The 19,528-nt window shown below is 47.5% G+C and overlaps 1 protein-coding gene across 3 annotated transcripts in view; it reads right to left on the reverse strand.

Annotated features, from left to right (window-relative positions):
• Positions 1-19,528, reverse strand: part of Pcsk6 (proprotein convertase subtilisin/kexin type 6) — a 191,113-nt gene that overhangs the window by 71,924 nt on the left and 99,661 nt on the right. For 2 of the 3 annotated variants that reach the window (XM_052161235.1, XM_052161242.1), the window contains exons 9-11: positions 17,294-17,394; positions 11,051-11,154; positions 9,578-9,695 (exon numbers count right to left, since the gene is read on the reverse strand). In XM_052161235.1, coding sequence (XP_052017195.1) covers positions 9,578-9,695; positions 11,051-11,154; positions 17,294-17,394 — 323 coding nt within the window. The remainder of the gene's footprint in view (positions 1-9,577; positions 9,696-11,050; positions 11,155-17,293; positions 17,395-19,528) is intronic. The other variant, XR_007973956.1, reaches the window with a different exon arrangement.

Consider the following 19,528-nt stretch of genomic DNA (forward strand, 5'->3'; position numbering starts at 1 on the left):
TCCGGGAGAAGGAAGGACTGCATCAATGTCACACAGCCTCAGTCTCCAGGCCATGTCTCCTTGGGTTTACCCGCACTCGAGGGACCGATTTGCTGCAGCTGAATTTGCTGCAGTTGCTTTGCCTCCAGTCAGTCTGCTGGAAGACTACCAACCCATTGCCCCATGAAGGAAATGAACGATGGCACTTCCATGACTTCCCAAAAGGGCCCAGAGGCCCTTCTGTCACCTGGGACAGAAGCTGATGACAAGTCCATGTCCAGTCACTCAAAAATCATTCCCACAAAACAGACACAAGCCCTGTGCCCACAGGCTGCTTTGAGTTCGCATCTCTAAATGCCTGGCACCTTCCCGCCAATTTGTGAACTGAATAAAGATGGCATTCTCTGGTGGAAACCTGATTGCTACCTAACAGCACATTAGTAATTCCCTGCTACATGGCCTGAGCTGGAACTGCTTTTCCCTCTGGGTGGGGCTTCCCTCTGGAGAGGCCCGGAATAAACATGTGCTTAGAGTCTCTTAGGAGTGGATTCACTGGGCTCCACTGGGCCTGAGTCATAAGAAAACATTCAAAACAGCTAGAAAGTGATGTAATGCCCCCGGGACTCTGTAAATATTTAAAAAACACGATTTGCATGTACCATAAATTGACTTAGAGGCTGGCTTCTTTCTGCTTTCTCCAAGCTTTACTGTCTGTGTTCACTCGTCAGGCACCTCCCACTGTGGCAGATCCAGACTATAGCAGAAAGTTCCAGAGAGGTCCAGGCCCATCGGCCCCACAGGGCTCACACACCCTTTCAGGCAAAGTGTTCACCTATAGTATCCTAACTATACACTTAAAATGGAAACTGAATATGTTGGTGACGAATGGTTCCTTAGTGATGGGGCGGGGCGTGGGGGAACAGGGTCACTGGCACTCTGCCCCATGGCTTTAAAATGTGATGCCCCAAGACCCAGGAGTGAGGTCACTCTTAACCTAATACTTTCGCAGACAGAATAGCAGCATCAAGGCAAACAAAGTTCTAATCAGGATCTTTGGCCTTTTACTAACTGTTGGAGAGAGCAATCACCGCTCTAGAATAGACCTAGATTCCTATTGGGGAAACCTGGATCTCACAGATAAGGACACAAGATTTAAGTGAACAGGTGAGAACAAGACAGCTCAGCACTGGTGGCCTGGTCAGTGCCTCACAACTGTCCAGCTCAGGGCTCAATGCACCAGTCCCGGAGGAACAACTCATCTCACTCAGTTTCACTGCCTTGGTGTGACTGGCTCCTGCTAAGGGACCTTGGCTTCTGGGAGAGGACTCTGGGCTGTTCTCCCCCAAAGGGAGCCAGTCTGCTGCAGGGCTAGGGTGGTGGGCCGGTGGGTAGTTTGCGCCCCCCTCCCCTGCAAGAATTAATGGCGTCTCCTGTCTTGGTTTTTACCACCAACATATTAAGCTTCTCTGGGGCGGGGGACCAGCCTGCCTGGGACTCAAAGCTAACTGTAGCAATTAATTTTTCTGTGAAATCTCTTTAACTGGGAAATCCCTCAGCCATCAGGACTCCTGGTCCCTGCAAGCTCGGCGGGAGGGCCGTAGACTGCTTGCTCCTCACTGCAGGGCCAGGACAGTTCACTGCTTCCTGTACTTTCTCTACTTCTGCTGCTGAAGCCAACACCCTGGTCCTCCAACTAAGGGACTTCTACGTCTCTTAATGAAAAGCATAATGGAGGAGCCTTTGAGATGGTCAAAATAGCCAAGCTGTAATTGTCCTTGCTTTTGACAGAAAACACCAAGAAGTCATGATGAAGCCAAGTCCCAAAGACCACTTAACTCCAAGACAGAATATTAAAGAGTTCATGAAAAGGAAACTCTGTTCTGCAATCACTGCAAAGACAATTCAGAAAATGTGAATCAACTGTAAACTCATGTTTGTTGTTTGTTTAAAAATCCACAGGGACTGTTTGTCATATGAACACTGTTCTTTAATCATGAAAATTGATTTACGAAAGATCTTACGGTTCCTGACTGCAAAGGCTTCTCTGCAATTAAATTCTAAAGCTGTTGTCGTTTGTGGAGTCATCTCCCAAGAGTTCCTGTGGAACTCAATGAATTAAAGGACTGGCCTCTGCTTAAGTGAGGGGCACTGTGGATTTGGATGCGACTGCTAAGGACACAGAGATGCCACTTCCCATGAAACCACACTTCAGGAGTGATTATTCATCTCCAGATGGTCTCCTTGCATCCTCGAGTCTCTGGGCCCAGCCCATTCCATAGAGGCAGAAGGCTACCAGATGGTACCCATTATAACAACGGCCCAGTACATTCACCCATGCTACTAATATGGTGGCCTCCCAGTTTTCCCAATATATAAAGATATAGAAAAATCCTAGTTTTATGACACTTGTAACAGAATAAGACTCAAAGATGAATGTCCTCAAGTAACTAAGTAGTAGGAAAGAGCTGAGGGGGGCTCTTTTTCTGACCCCAGTCAGAACCCCTCGAAGCTGGGCCTTCTGATTCACTACTCTAGCCAAGAAGCTGCTATATACGAGCTATGACTTTGAATTCCACCTGAAGACCTCACTCCAGCCCCACACCCTTGCCCTGGCAGGCCAGTGCAGCCTTTCCACTCTCGTCTAGCCCCTGTTTCTCATCAGCCAATTCTGAAATCATGTTGGGATACCTGTGGGGATCAGGAGATGACAGAGTCCTTCTGTCTGCTGTATTTGTCAACTGACTGGAGAAGATGAGGCAGCTGACCCACTGAGGCGCACAGAGCAGAGGCTGGTCCAGGGAATGTTTTTCATTTAACTTCTAAAGAGTAGTGAGTAGGTAGGTGGGAGCACTCACTGGAGCACACATAATATATTAAAGTAGGAGAAAATAACTCTACTAGTTACCACCCAGATCTACGTTCTAGAATTAATGCTATCATCTCAAATAAAGACCACTTTTGTCAATGACATATGATATACCGCATGAGTGTGTTTAGATTTGGGGCTGGGGAAAGGTTGAGACAGAGTCATATGGAACTGAGGCTGGCCTTGAACCAACTATGTAGGTGAGGATGACCTTGAACTCCTGATTTTCCTGCCTCTACCTCTGGAGTGCTGGGATTACATGCCCAGCTAGATAAAATTACTTTTGATTATTAAACCACAGCATGATGTTTAGGCGATAAATAAAATGTAGCAACAAAAACAAACCTCTTCTACACTAATTTGTCCATAATTAATTGGCCTATAAAATACACAATGTTTATATTTGCTGCACACCCTTTTCTTCTATGTCCAGGGCTGACACCAGCCTGAGATTCAGTCTGATAGGAAGTTAAAGCAGACACTGAATGAAAATCCAGTCTGTTCCTGTGGTTCGGATTCTGAGTTTGCAGTTTTGCTGGCTCACTTGAAGTTATCTGTATACTCAAGTTCACCTTTGTGGTCACTGGTGAACATACACAATGTATGTAGCGAAGTCACCCAACAAGCACGCCCGTCCCAGCTGAGGTCAGGCCAGGCCGTGATCTGCTTCTAGTTTCAGCTCTCAGACTGTAGACAGGCTCCCATTTCACACTCTCTGGAAATACGGAAATACCCTTTCCATTTTTATGTTTTTCTTTTTTTTTTTTTTTTTGGAGTTTTGCTGCTTATAAATCCCCAAATATCCCAAGCACTGAATGAGGTGGTCTAATGCTCTTGGACCCTGTACTGGCTGCTTTAGTGTGTCAACTTGATACAAGTTATCAAGAGAAAGGAGCTTCAGGTGAGGAAATGCCTCCTTGAGATCCAGCTGTAAGGCATTTCTCTCGATTAGTGATCAAGGGGGGAGGGCCCATTGTGGGTGGTGCCATCCCTGGGCTGGTGCTCTCGGGTTCTATAAGAGAGCAGGCTGAGCAAGCCAGGGGAAGCAAGTCAGTAAGAAACATCCCTCCATGCATCAGCTCCTGCTTCCTGACCTGCTTGAGTTCCAGTCCTGACCTCTTTTAGTGATCAACAGCAATGTGGAAGTGTAAGCGGAATAAACCCTTTCCTCCCCAACTTGCTTCTTGGTCATGATGTTTGTGCAGGAATAGAAACCCTGACTAAGACAGACCCCAAAAGGCCACAATGTGTCTTTCAGGAAAATAGATGTGTGGCATGCAGTTCAGGCAGAAATGAAGGTGCTAGAGGCTCTGAGTTCAAAGTCAATGAGTCACCAACAGTCGGTACAAAAGGCATCTCTAGATAAAAATCCAGACCGTGAAACTGTCACCATTATCTGTCATTCACATATGAACATATCACATGTGATACACAGAGTATCATAAGCAGGGCGGAAATCCCAGAAATAAAGAAAAGCAGAAAAGGTAGGGTACAATTAACCTAGAGCCAGTTCTAGAAAGGCATCTGTGAGTTGATCATCTACTGTATAGATCATCCTCAGCATTCATAGAAGGAAGGAAAGAGAGAAGGAGAGGGGAGAGAGAACAAGAAGCTTGAAATAAAAGAGGTCAAAAGTAGCAAAATTCTGAATGGCAATCTTCAAAAGCAGTAAAGCTTTAAGACCCACAGGTACGCCACGTTCTCTTGCTTTAAGCCGACTCTTCTTGTAGCCTCTCCACCATCAAGGTGGGAGCCTGGGTGGCAGTGGGTTGGCCTAATGCTGCTTGTATTCTAATGCTAATTTGCATCCCCCTAAAATTGTTTGCCTCAAAGATGAGAGGGTCCTCAAGTAAGAGACCGAGAAACCAGTTAATTCTGATTGGTAAATAAAGACGGCAGCTGGGGAGAAGAGACACAGGTGGGGTTTAGGTTTCCAGGGGTAGGGACCGCGAGGAGAGAGGAAGAGAGAAAGGGAGGCACCATGGCCTACGGGCCAAGAGGCTGCCGGGTTGGAGCTCAGAGCAGCCCAGATGACACATAGCAACTGATAACTGGGGTTATGGATAGGAAGGCAGATTCTAACAGCATGGAGGGCAGGCAGCTGCCCAGAGAGTGTGCTGCTTAAGGCATAAATACAAAGGCTGTGGGGTGTGTGTGTGTGTGTGTGTGTGTGTGTGTGTGTGTGTCTGTGTGTCTGTGTGTGCATGCGCGTGCCTTTTTTTTCCAGGAACATAAATGGTCAAATGCAGGAAGAAACCCCATGCTGGGATATTTTTAAAATATTTTTTACTACAATAGGTGTCACAGACTGCTTCACAGATTCTGAGGTTTTTAAAATGCAGGGAAGTACTGGTCGGAAAACTGGATGGGTCAACTGTGATTTTAATAATTCAAAGGAATTATACTAGGTTTGGCTTTCTTTTTCACTTGACTAAAAGCTCTGAAAGGATTCACTTTGCCCTTCTCTTCGCAGAGGTTCAAAAGCAATTCTGCACAGACAGAAGTCACAGCTTATGATCCCATTTACCATCCGTTCACGGAAAAAAGGCACTAAATCAGCGGGTTTCAACCTGTGGCTTTCAATCCCTCTTGTGATGAATGACCCTTTCACAGAGGTCGCCTAAGACCATTGGAAAACACAGATATTTACATTACCATCAGAAAACTCAGATACATTTACATTACAACTCATGACAGTAGCAAAGTTACAGTTACAAAGTAGCAATGAAAATAATTTCATGGTTGGGGGTCACCACAACAGGAAGAACTATACTAAAGGGTTGAGAACATGACTCTAAATAGATTCAAATGACATGTGCCCCAAAGCAGGTAAAAATATCTTTAACCTCAGTGTGCTTGGATATCACAGGAGCAGTGATCCAGGACACACTTAGGTTTTCATCTAGTGATACCCACAGGACCCTAACAAGGCAGCCTCTGCTGTCCTGCGGGTCATGTGACTGTCCCTTGTTCATTCATTCAGAGTTAGCACCTGCGGGAAAACTGTTCATGACAGCTTTGCATTATGGCCCCTGTGGAGGAAGCTTTGGTTCTAGTCCTGTCTATTGTGGGGTTTGGAGGTCAGCTGGAGACGGCAGGCTGTGGAGTTAATCACAAAGTCTAGTAAGAGCAGAGGTCCTGCTCCTTCAGTCATCACCTAAGACACTCTTTCATTGGTCCTCTTTCCTGATGGGTTCCCTGACCTTACCCTAAGGAACTTTTACTTAAAGTCAAGTGTCCCTAGGCATTCAATTAGAAATGCCCCGAGGCCCATCTGCCTAGCCCTTTTCTATAGCAGGGAAGCCTTTTCTTCATATTACAAAGAACCTAAGTTAACCTTCTCCTGGGCGTGCCTGCATAAGTGCATGAGAGCATGAGTTCAGTCCTGCACCTGTTGTGACAGTCATTATAGGTGGAGCCACATGCTCCAGCCCTTCCCTCCCTGCTGTCAGCCTCTCTACCCCTTTCATCTTGAGCTAACCATTCAGGGGTGCACAGGAGAAAGTCACTCAACAGAGGGGTGCTGGGAGCGACTGAGTGCTAGTACCATGTGGTCTTTTGTAGCACATTGGCTTGATGCTAGTTTCTAAGTAAGGCTGGTGAGGAGGAAGGCTCTGTCGAGAGAGGAGTCCCTGGTCCCTGTCAGTCACTGTCCTTGGTAATAAGGTTCTGCCTTCCTGAGTCACAGGACCTACTCTGTTCAGAAGAAGACATCCCATTTAGGGCTGGGACAGGAGTCGTTGTCCTTCACAGAGGGATGAATGCCCAGCACCCTCGCTACTCCAACTCAGGGCTCTATACAACATCACCCTACAGGTAGTAGGTGCAGCCAGAATGCCTTCCAGACCCTGAAGGAGTCTGGTGCATATATTGCTTTGACCTTTGGTCACAGCAGGGTGACCAGAGGGAAAAAAAGGGGGCTGGAGAGATGGCTGTTAAAAGCACTGAATACCCTTCCAGAGGTCCTGAGTTCAATTCCCAGCAATCACATGGTGGCTCACAGTCATCTGTAATGGAACATGGTGCCCTCTTTGGGTGTGTCTGAAGAGAACAATGGTTTACTCATATACATAAAATAAGTAAATCTTTAGAGAGAGAGAGAGAGAGAGAGAGAGAGAGAGAGAAAGGTCAACATGCCCCATACAATAGTGTTAGACACACAGATGTTCTTGCTCTCTGGCCCTTCCTCTCTCCCTTCGCAGTTCTTTCTCTCTCCCTCTTGCTCTCTTGTGCTCACTGTTGGGTCATGGGAAGCAGCTGAGGCCAGATTTAAGGCATAAAAGCCTGGGCACTATCAAGAGAAGAACTCAGAGAAGGCCAAGAACAGTCAACGAGGTCTGAGTGGTGGTAGTGGTGGTGGTGGCAAACGCGTATGTCTGTATGGGAAACTTCCAGTCCACTTAAAGCCAAGTGATTCAGCTAAGGAAAGCTGGGTATGGGAGGCTTGCAGCTAAGAGATGGGGTGGGGTTTGGGGGTAAAGTTGAGGGTGGGAGGTGGGCTGGGTGTCAACATCTCAGGTACAGATGCCGGAACCCCTCTTCTGTAGCCTAACTGCTGGAGAGCTGTAACTCTGCAGGAGACACAGTGGTAGAGAGGGGCTATCTGTCCCCTGCTCCAGGTGATACTGTCCCCTCTGAAGGCCTTTATGTCCTTAGGAACAATCAAGTGTTGGAGTCAGGCAGTCGGTCTGAGGCAGGAGGCTGGCTGAAAATTCCAGACAGAGTCAGAAACAGCAGAGGGGAAAGAGGATTTTCCTTTAGAAACAGAAGTCCAATTCTTGCTCCCTTTTGGATTTGTAGGGTCCTTACTTCCCTCAAAGGACAGGAACAATGTCATACTGTATGTTACGGTGGGTTCCCTCAACCTATGCTGTCTAGACTCTGTGTGCTTTCACTCAAAAAACAAAATAAAATAAAAATAAAAACAGCCACACTCGCCACCGAGGCACCACTTGATCATCTTAAACAGATTTCTGGCAGGAAAAGAATGCGTCATTCAGGAGCCGCCCCGGCTGGGGAGCTGGGTGGGAGGGAGGTGGGCAGCGCGCAGGTCAGGCAGGACAGCAAGAGCCAGGCTTCCCTAAGCGGCGGCTCCCAGCAGACTGTCAGCGTAGGCAAAGGCCTCCTTTATCCTACTACAGCTCTATCCTTCTGGAGCTTAGCGCAAAGGCTTCTGAGAAGGAATGAAGCCTGAAGAAGCCCACAGCGAGACTTGCTTTCCTGGCTGGCTGGCAGACCTGTGATGGCCCCGGTAGCCGTGGGTCCAATTAGCCACAAGCTGGAAACATCCTGTTTTGAAAGATCCTTCAGCGGCTATTCATCCAGCAAGTGTTCTCTGAGCTCCCAGAGTTTTCAAGGCGTGCTTACAAAACACAACTCTCAATGTCTCGCGTTAAAAGAGCTTAATCTAGGAGGTGTACATGTTCATGGGAGAGAAGACTTGAAAAAAACAGTCTGCATGTGCAGATAAAACAGTGTTATCTGCCACCCACCCTGCCGCATGAGGAAGCCAGAGGTCGACATGGCTGCCTTCCACTATTGCTCTCCCCTTATCTTTTGAGGAGTCTCTCATTAAGCCCAGAGCTCACCGACTGCCTAGACTAGCTGGCCAGCCATTTCTGGGATGATTTTGTCTCTGCCTCCCAATGCTAAGGCTACATACAGATGTGTGCCGTCATGACCAGACTCATGGGGGTTCTGGTTATCCAAAGCCAGGTCCTCACACTTGTGAGGCTTCTGCTGTTTTACTGACAGCCATCCCTGGCCCCTGGATTTTAGTTTATTTTCATTTTGGAGTGCTGGGGATGGAACCAAGGGCTTTACACACATGCTAGGTGGTGTTCATCGAGAGCCACACCTCCAGCCCTGCTAATTGCCCTGTCAAGTCTTATTCAAGCATGTATTTCCCAAGGGTAACAAAACGTCGTGTTGACATCCTTAGAAAGCACAGCCGCTGCAATGACACAGTTCGGGGATAATCCGACTTCTGAACGGAGGGGGCTTCTTCCCATCAGATTTATGTTACAGTCCGTTTTTTGTTGTTTTGTCTCAACCAATCCATGTAACTGGTTTCAAAAGCTTCCTCTAAAGGGTAGCACAGAAAAGGAGGTGAAGCTGGGTCCTGCAGCCCTGCTTGGGGCCTGCTTAAACATTCCAGGCTTAGGCTTGCAGAAGGTTGATGGGGCTGGATAAAAGCAATGGAGAGAGTCTGTGTGGTTCACGAGCCCCTCCCCCTGCTCCCTCTCAGGCCTGCAGAGCACTGGCCTGCTACAGAGAAGGGGCAGGCCTCACTGCTCTTTCTCACACACAAGCTCTGGGGTGATGGGGCTAGGCTGTGGCTATGGTGAGAACCTCTAGCAGGTGGAAGAGAAGGCTCCTGCGGCTGCTACTCTTGTGTGCCTGTGGGCAAAGCAGGTCTGGTTGGCTACGCAAACCCCATGGGTGAGATGCTCCAATACAAGGCTGAGGGATTCACACTGAGAACCAGACCCTCTACACTGGCAGAATCTGCCACAAAAGGACAGGAGGCCTCTAAACGGTCGACCCGGAAGTGCACCTTCTCCTAGCTGCACAGTTACATTAAGAGAAACCTCAGGCACTTCAGTATAGCTGGAAACTGCCCCTGTGATCCTTCCTGCCTGTGAATAGAGATGCAGGGTTAAACACCTCCCCCGGCCCCTGCTACACAGCAGGTCCCATGAGACAGTCGTCGGGGTCGGAGCGGAGCCTTACCTGGGCCGTTTGTCTGTGGTGGCCACGCACGTGTGCTGGGATGGCACCGCTGTCCACTTCCTTGCCTCTAGGACCAGAGCTTCGGCGTCCACCAAGCCAAATCCATAGAGATGGCTAACTGAAAAAACAGGGCCTTCAGATCCAGCCTCTCCCGCCTCCCCCGAGGAGGATCTCAACAGTATATAGTAGCTGTCACCTCAAGGTCCCTCCAAGGTGATGGCAGATCCCCCTGAGAGCTGGTCACAGCTAACCAGCCTCTTTGAGTTTAGGAAGGCTGGCTGGGGCATGTGTCCCACTCTGGGAGAGAGAGTTCAGAATGTTCCTTTGGGAGGATAAGGTTGGGCTTCTTTATGTTAGGAGGACCTGCCACCATGTGTGCCCCTGAAACTCAGACTAGACAAGAGAAACAAACCCGAAAGCACGAGAGACCCGGATGTTGGTTCTGGGCTTGGCTTGTACAGGCCCTGGGGTAGGATCTCCAGCAACAACCCTTGCTACTGGCTCTCAGGGTTCTTGGGAGAACAGCACACAGTCAGGAGATATTTGTCAGGCTGGGTGGATCTAAGATTTGACTTGGACAAGAGAGGTTTCAGAACTTAATTTTAGGGCAAGGTCAAGACCCAATACATTCTATTTTCCTTTTTAATTAGACCAAGATGGAAATAGAGGGCAATGTTACATACAGTATACCACCCGCTGCAATCGGAGGCAGAGGAGGGTCAATGACCTCTTTATCCAAAGGCATGCCCCTGCTATTCACAATGGCAGTGCTTGACCCATATACACAGATAGCAGTTTCAGGCTTGGCATCATAATATCTGGACCTGAGCTTCAGAAAAGGGGACAAAGTTCTCTCTGACACATCATGACTGATAGAAATGTTTTCAAGTACTTCTTGTCAACTTCCTTCTTGGAGACCCCCAAATCATGTCCTGGTCATGGAGCCATGTCACCATACTGAGCTGACAGAGGCCCTACGTGCCTTGAGTTATTTCTATCACAAAGGGGTTGGCTGGCAGCAGGTTTAGAGATCAGAAGGAAATTACACAGCTATCTCAATGTCTTATTTTGTACAGATGGGAAACTAAAGGTAAGCACCAAAAGGGCTTTGAATTCATGGTCGCCCTGACTACAGTGTCCCAGGTTTGAGGATGACAGGCACATGCCTTCATGACTGGCTTCAAAGTTGTCTTGGAAATCACATTTCTTTGTGAAAAAACAGAAAGCATGGAGCAAATAAAAACAAGACTATGAAGCAAACCAAGGGCATGGCAAACCTGGTATCTAGGGACCTGGACTCTGGGACACTGAGGCTGTCCCTTCACGCCAATGTGTGCTCTGGGAAAACTGTCTTTAAATCATTGCAACATATTTTAAATTTCTGTAACACATAGTCTGTGATAACTGTGATGGATATTTGGGCTTCCTCGAGGGTTGCCAGAGCGTCTCCCCCACCCACCAGGAGCACCGCACCTTTATGCCCAGCTCCGTTGACTTTCCAGTCGCTCGCCTTCAGATGAGCTGGCCGTGATGTCTTCACTAGCAGGTGCTGCACATCCCTCCAGGTCAACTGGTTGCTGCAACAACATAGCAAAGACCATGGACGTTACTGGTGTTGACTGGGAAGGACATTCCAAGAAGGCCTGAGGTTCAGCTTGCCTACCTCCACAAGGGTTTGCTTTGTAACAATGGTTTCCAGCAAATGAACCCTGAGCTGGAAGAGCTCAAAGGATCTAAAATCTAGACGAGAAACTCGGTCTGACCACCAAACCCACCTGAGTTCGTAACAGGCATTTTGGAAGTAGAGAAAAGAGAACTTTTAATGTCACTGAAAGTGCTTATCAAGTGCACAGAACAAACAATTCTGTCGTCAGGCACATGGATATGCTAAGGTGAGCTCCGTTCTGAGGGTAAGCCGTAGGGCAAGCTGTAGGGATTCTAAACTTACAACGCTTCGTTTCAGAGCACATAGAAATGTGCCATGCAAGAACACAGGGTCCCCAGTGTCAATCACATACCGTATTTCTTGGATTTTAAGCACCTCGGAAATTAGGCTCCATCATTCTGCCCATAATTACTCTGTCCCCCCCACCCCTCCACCCCCCGCCAGCAATGAGCCCATATTACACTGTGTGGGGTGGGGGCAGCTAAGCTTGGTCCTAGCTATTCTTATTGTCACTTCCAATTTGAAATAGCTTCTAGGGTTAAAGACCACCACACTACCTGGGCAACATCTAAGAAATAGAAAAATGTTAGTCTGGTAGCACTCGCAGTCTTTCAGGGACCATTTTATACTCCACAGAGTCCCAGATTTGATGAGAACAGTGTTTTTCATGCTGTCACCAGGTAGAGAAAAGCAGAAAATGAACCCCCTGCTCCTGTCTTCTCTTCTACATTAGTTGTCATGGAACCTGGATATCTGAACACAGAAGCCTTCTGCAAGGGATGCTTTAAATAGAGCTCATGCAGCAGCTACATCAGACTCACCACGAGTAGGAACATATTTTTTGCAATGTGAGACTAACAGCTGGGTGAGAAGCTTGACACACGCGTTCACGGGTCTACCCACAGTTGAACCAAGAAATACTTGTAAATGTTTTATTAAACGGGTACATATCTAAAATATCTTTTTATCAGAATATTAGCCAAGAGCAAATAAGCATCCCTTTATCCCCCTCCATTCTATCTTTTCAGCACTGATGAACTGTGAATGACCAGGGGAGTCCTCAAGACTGTCCCAGGAGCTTACTGTGTCCACATCTGTCTGCTACGGACGCTTGCCACATGTGCCCCTACAGCAGAGGTGAACCCATGACTGGAGGACTCAAGTGCCACCTGGAGGAACAGCTGCTAGTATAAATGGCTTTGTGTGAGGAAAACCACCCAACCCTGGCCACCACCTTAGAACCATGTCTGTTAGGCCCATGGTAACACACACATTTTCCAACCCCCCAAGTGTGTGTGCTAAAGCAACCCAGAGTTTAATTTACCATTCTCGACATTAAATACAGAGTAGGTACATTCTCGCTGTTGGACAACCATCATCACCCACTAAACTACCCCAGACCTTTTTATCTCCCCAAACTGAAACACCATCAAATACCAACTCTCCATGAAGACCTTCTCCATCCCTGCCAACCACCAACAACCACTCTGCTTTCTAGACCTATAAATATGACTTTTAAAAGGCATCTATTAAAAAAATCAACAACAACAACAACAACAAGAAGAAATGTGTTTTATCTCACTTAGGATGACGTCCTCAAGATTCACCCATACTATAACACGTACTAGTTTCCTCCTTTTTTTTTTTTTTTTTTTTTGGTTCATTGTATTCAGACAGGGCTTCTCTGTGTTGCATAGCCTTGGCTGTCCTAGAACTTACTCTGTAGACTGGGCTGGCTTCAAACTCACAAAGATCTGTCTGCCTCTGCCTCCAAAGTGCTGGGATAAAAACCATGCACCACCACTGCCCAGTGAGTTTCCTTCCTCCATTTTCAATGGTGAATAATATCCTACTTCATGGACTGGTCACATTTTGCTTACTGAGTCACTTCCATGGACTCCTGAGTTGCTGTGAATGCTGCTACTGTGAATGTAGGTGTCTGTCTGGGGTTCCTTCACTCTGTTCTTCTGAGCATGTATTCAAAAGTGGGGTTATTATGTCATATAGCAATGCTGTGCTTAATCTGGGGGATGACTGACATTCTTTTTCCACAGTGGCTGCCCCAGCTATCCGTGCTCCATTAGCTCCCATGCTCCTGGCCTTCCTACCAGGAGCTCAGATGATATGGAAGTTTAGGCACACTTTCCATCCGGAACACACTTACAGGTTCCAGATCTAGTCTTGTCAGGTTCTTCTCCTGTGTTCTTGTTATTTTGCCTACTTGCACGCGCGCACACATATACACACACATACACACACTCATATCACCACATCCATCTACCCAGTCTCCAGGTTCCTGTCTGGCCATAGGTCCTCTCCTGATCCTGTGTGTACTCCCTCATCAGGGAGGCTAACTTTTGGTCCAGAGAAAGATTCTGAGGCCCCAAGTCACCCCAGGCCACATCCTGGGGTGTATTTAAGAATTTAGGCTTCAGAGATCGGACAGAGATGATATGGTTGTGGTCCTCACTGACTACATAATATGATAAACTATTTGGACATGTCAGTGAGGCCAATACAAGGATGCTGAAGTCAGTCATCCTGAGTGTAGCACCAAGCTACAAGTGAGCACGGGCCTCAGAACTGGGAATGCGCTGTGTCCAGGAGAGAATAGGGAAATCCATTTTCCTCTTATCCTTTTATTTACATTTATTTTATGCTGAATTCTTTCCATGCCATGAGCCTTGACTTCTTTGGGGATATCCCTTCCTTCTACACATCCTCTTCTTCTGGCTTAGGCACTGTTTCCTTACTCTGAGGATCATCTCCATCTGCCAGGAACCCAGGAGTGGCTGGAGCTACCCAGCTCTGTGCGTGTGGGGCGCAGAGCACTGTGTATACCTTGCTCACCTGGAGAGTCTGAAGCTCTACATTCAGTACTGTTGCACGCATTGTTACATACGTATAATGAAACCTCAGCATGCTTTCTGGGGCCACCAATCTTATGACCAGCCTCACTGGCTAGCCCAGTCAAATCTACCATCAACAGCATAGGGACAAAAGGATATCTTTTGTCCCTATCAACAGCTTCTGCAAAAGGATATCTTTCAGATATGTGGGGGAGGGAGGACTTTTAAAAGATGGATATTCTTGAAAACCTGGGTGTGTTTTTCTCAGGTGAACCCCTCAACATGTATGATTCTTTGGGGTCTTCTGGGTCACATGCGTTGCAACCCATTTCAATGGGTCACTCAGGCTACTGCCAGGAAGAAGATGCTAGAAACTATCTCATTAGGATGAAATAATCTTTTCTTCTTTCCCTCTCGGGGATGTCTGAGGCATAGTGAGTGTCTAAAGTAGATTTCTCCTTCCTCTTTTCTGTACAGGGATTGAACTTGAGGCTTGACTCATTCCAATGAAGCGCTCTATAGCCCTAGTCCAAAAACACTTACAACAACAACCACAAACAAGGTGGATGGGAAATCCAGAATCTGCACTAAACTAGGGGGAATGCTCAGATTGCCTGCCAGCCTCATTCTGATCTCTAGTGGCCCACAGATCCTCCCATCTCCACTGGGAGTGTCTTCCTCTAGGATAGTGGTTCTCAGCCTTCCTAATGCTGCGACCCTTTAATACAGCTCCTCATGTTGTGGTGACCCCCAACCATAACGTTATTTCACTGTTACTTCAGAACTGTAATTTTGCTACTGTTGTGAATTATAATGTAATATCTGATGTGTAATATCTGTAGGGTTGCAACCACTGCCCTAGGACTGTCATCTATGATGCTGAGACGGGAGAAGGCAATGCAGAGACAATGCTGTCTGGACCTGCTGGACACTGCAATCCAAGTGTCCTAAACTCAGCCTGAGTCCCTAGCCACCATCTGCTCCCCCTAGACCAATACTAACTCCAGAAATGTCTAAGTAAACTCTCCTTTAAGGGAGGTTTGCTTGAATTATACCTGCAAATCTCTGACCTTGTCAGTTTCCACTGATCCACAGGTGAGTTTCCTGGGGCAACTGGCCATCAAGCAGGATGTGTTTTCTATTTAGGTCTGACTAACAAAATTCCTTGCATGTTTTCAATAAGGAATGGAGGAAAACAGAGAGTGATGAATTGCTAAGTATGAGAATACAACTTTCCACACAAGTAACTAATTACCGCAGAGCCCCAGGACACAGAAGCTAACCTTCAGGGATTGGGGGGAGCTGGAAATTGAAAATATTTAGCTGTTTTTGCTAAATTGGTAGCATTTGAGTCTTTTGGTCTGTAGCCGAGTGGAAATCAGCATGCAAGCATGCATAATTACAAGGATTTACACATCTCAAATATTCACTCTGAATCACTTAAAACCTCATCTAGAACAAAGGATTACTGCAAATGTCGGGTCGTTATGTGACAGTGGATGTCTAAACTGTTTCTGACTCCACAGATGCACACAAGGTGCTTTTATTTGGATGGGGAATGTCCCCCACAGGCTCACAAGCTGGAATACTTGGTCTCTGGCTGATGGCATTGATTTTGAGGGGGAAGGCTGTGGAGCCTCTCATAGAGTGAGCCTGCCAGCAAGAAAGAGGTCATTGGAGGTTGTAGGGATGGACCTCAAAGGTTATATATAACTTAGGCCTGGTCTACAAGTATTCCTTAATCTGCCGAGTAAAAAGCTGTGCCACAGGCCATTGTCACCACAGACAGGTCTCCATGACTTCTACACCATGATGAACCGTATCCCTTCAAACTGTAAGCTAAATGAATCTCTTGTCACACTAATGAAAAAAAAAATCACTCATACATGAAGCTAATGAAATTACAGCTGACTCATTCACACATTTATAACTGGAAGTTTTGTGAGGCTTAGGCAAATTAGTCCCTTGTCACTGTCAGTTTAGTAAGCAAGGTTCAGGGAAAAAGAAGGCAGCCTAGGGCACAGATTGGGTGCGTGGTTATGAATGGAGAGCTCAGACCCATGAGCACTGTTTGGGTGCGTGGTTATGAATGGAGAGCTCCAGCTCACATTGCTCCTGAGGTCCCACAAAGAGGAACAGACAATGTGCTTTATGAAGAGAAGAAACCACTTTGAGAATGGCCAGAAATGGTAGGAAATTCTGTCATGGACCACAACACAGTTAAACACCCATGACATCATGTTAAATGAAATACACCACCAACAAAGGACAGAACAGGCAGGGTATCTTCATCCAAAATGCTAAAAGGTATTATAGATTTTGAACTTTGGAGTATCTGCATAGACTTCATGAGTCGAATATCTTTAATCTGGAAATCCAAAACCCAAAACTCCAGACCTGAAACTTTCTGAGCAGGATGACAGCACTAAGAAACATTCAAATTTTGGAACATTTTGGATTTTGGGTTTTAGGATTAGGAGTGTGGTGTGAACTGTATGGTTCTGTTACATGAGGTACTTAAGAGTCATCAAGTTCATCAACAGGGGCTGGAGAGCTGGCTCAGTGGTTAAGAGCACTGACTTTTTTTTCAGAGGTCCTGAGTTCAATTCCCAGCAACCACATGGTGGCTCACAACCATCTGTAATGGGATCTGACTTCCTCTTCTGGTATGTCTTAAGTCAGCTACAGTGTACTTACATATAATAAATAAATAAATATTTAAAAAAAGTTCATAGACAGGAAGCAGCATGGTGGTTGTCAGTGGCTGAAGGAAAGGGAGTATTATGGGCTGCATGCTGGATTGTAGCATGTGAGACCTAAGCCCTGCTCCTCAGAATGTGATTTGTATTTCAAAATAGGACTTATGAAATGATAATTCAGGCCAATGAGGTCATCAGCATGTACCAATTGGAGGTGGCCAATGGCAAGCCAAGGAAATACCAATCCTGCTGTTGAGTCAGTCCAGCAGGAACTTTAAGGTAACATATATTTATTGAATAAACAACTTTCTACAGCAGCCGAGACAGACCAATACAGAGAACGTTCTGGTGATTGTCAGTGATGGGTACGCAGCAACAGAACTGGGCTCCATGTAGCTGAGCTTGTCATTTAAAATCCTCAGGATGCTAGGTCTCACGTTAGGTGTGTGCCACCAGCGCAGAGACACCTTTTCACAGGAAAAGAAGGAAGCTTGAAACTTACTTTGCTTCTAGAGCCAAGGCAATGATGCCAGCCACCATGGGGGCTGAGACTGACGTCCCAGTGTGGCCGTCGGTGCAGCGCTGACGCAGGTCTGTGGTAACCTGCATGAAAGAGAGACATGTGAAGCAGGACACTAGCAAGGCCAGTTCCCTCTGAGAGGACTGAGGCCCCCAGCACACTGACAACTAGAGAGAATGACTTTGGGTGCCAGTGGCAGGAAAGGCATGAGACAAACTTAGGTACAAAACTGTAGCCATACGGCAGAACAGGCTAATCCCAGGGTGAAAACAGAGAGGCAGGCAGACAAGCATCTAGAAGCACAGGGTACACTTTTATAAGGGCTCAGCTCAGCTGGTTCCTGAAGACCACTGAAGCCTGTGCAGACAAATGGGCAAGAAAGATACAATGGACTCTGCTGACCCTTCTTCCTGCCTGACACCAAGATCTTGCTGCTGATAGGCATGAAATCTGATCCCACCCAAAGAGCTAAGCTCAGTGACCCAGGACTTCCTGGAGCTGACAACCTGCATCCTGAAGTGTCAGGAGCCCAGATGGCGTTTCTACTTTTAGCTGGAAGGTAAGGATCGGGACTGGGGACAGGCATCCCTCCCAGAGGAATCTGAAGTGCTCTTGCCAGCACGTGGTCTGCTGAACTGTGCAACACGCGGGAAGGCAAGGCTGACTCCGCCAACTGGGACTTCGCCTATCTTCACCTGAGAGATGGCTCTAGGAGGGATGGGATACTGACTCTCAATCTGAACCTCCCTTGGGAGGTCAAAGTGGGCAGAGGTCATGGGATCAACTCATGGTTCTGTTGTGTTGGGTGGGATCATGGCTTCTATGACTTTTGCTCCTGGTTTTAATTCTATGTACTCTGCACATGGAATCAAGGTTGCTAACCCTTAAATCAGAAAGATCATTCTGAACTATCCAGCTGTGCCCCGAGAGAATCAGGAGGCTTTGAAGGGGGAAGGGGGAAGCAGAAAACCTGCTGGAGAGGTGAGGCTTGTGAAGACCTCAGCCATCAGGGCTGGCTTTCAGGAGCTGGGGAGACCCGGACCAAGGATGTAGGGAAGAGACTCTGAAAACAAGAATGCTCTTCCTCCAACAGCCCAGAAGGGAATTAGGACCTGAGTCCTGTACTGTCGGGAGCTGAATCATGTTTAGTTTACATAAGCATGGACCTCCCCAGAGATGCAAGAATGCCAGAGGGCCCTCCTGACACCTTTCCCTCAGCCTGCCAAGAGAGGTTGCTGGGTCTCTGAGCCGCAAACTGGGGCGATGTCTGTTTGTACAGCCTTAGGATGCCGCTAAGTTCTGAAGACTTGTTAGAGCTGCAACAGGAAACTAGCTCACCCACCCACCTGCTGCGAAGCCCCTGTAACCATTTTACGGGACCCTTGAGGATGAATTTCTCCAGTAGTAACAATGAGATCCTTCTACGCAGAGTGTTTCTCTGGGATGCTGTAGCTAGGCAGGAGAGGGGTGTCTAGTCTGAGCCATACATTCATGGGAAGATCTGGCTGGTATTTTAGCAGAAACCAGCTTCCTCGCTGTACACAATAGGACTAAACTACCTCAAGGGAAAGGAGAAGGGCCAGCCTGGAGGGACTTCCATCTCCCAAGCTCTTAGGTTCTACCTCAGCAGGGCATCCACGCCTGACCCCACTTAGTAAGTAGCCTCTGGCTGGGAAGCCCAGTTAACTGTGTGCAAGCGACACCCGAGACTGACTCTCCAGCTTCAGAGGAGAGGATGTAGGGAGGGAATGGAGACTACGCCTGTGAGGAAGGAAGCTGAGCCAAGGTGGGCCAAGGCCTCCCAGTCCCAGGGCCCTGCGTGGAACTCTGCTCAGGTTGTCCCTAGGCTTCTAGTCCCCGAGGCTCCAAGTGATGGTTCTATCGCTGATCCCCAGCCATGCCCCTTCCTGAGGAGCCACTCCCCTCAAGTGGATGCTGCAGGGAAGAAGGGGCTGGGGCTTCGACTGACATTAGCGCTCACCTGAACTCAAGGCTGGGGTACCCACTTCCTGAGTGCTTGCTCGGTCCTTGCAGAACAGCTCTGGGGCCTCAAGCAAATGTTAGGCTCCAGTAATCAGACACAAATGGTCATCATTTTCAGGGCCGAGTCCCAGGATGGCTGCTCTGACACACAAGTCTGTCTTCCCCCTTCTCCTAACCATGTCTACCTTATCCACAAATGTTGCTCAGAGGGGGAAATTTTTTCAAAAAAGGATT

This window comes from Apodemus sylvaticus, chromosome 1, assembly GCF_947179515.1.
Source record: "Apodemus sylvaticus chromosome 1, mApoSyl1.1, whole genome shotgun sequence".
NCBI lineage: Eukaryota > Metazoa > Chordata > Mammalia > Rodentia > Muridae > Apodemus > Apodemus sylvaticus.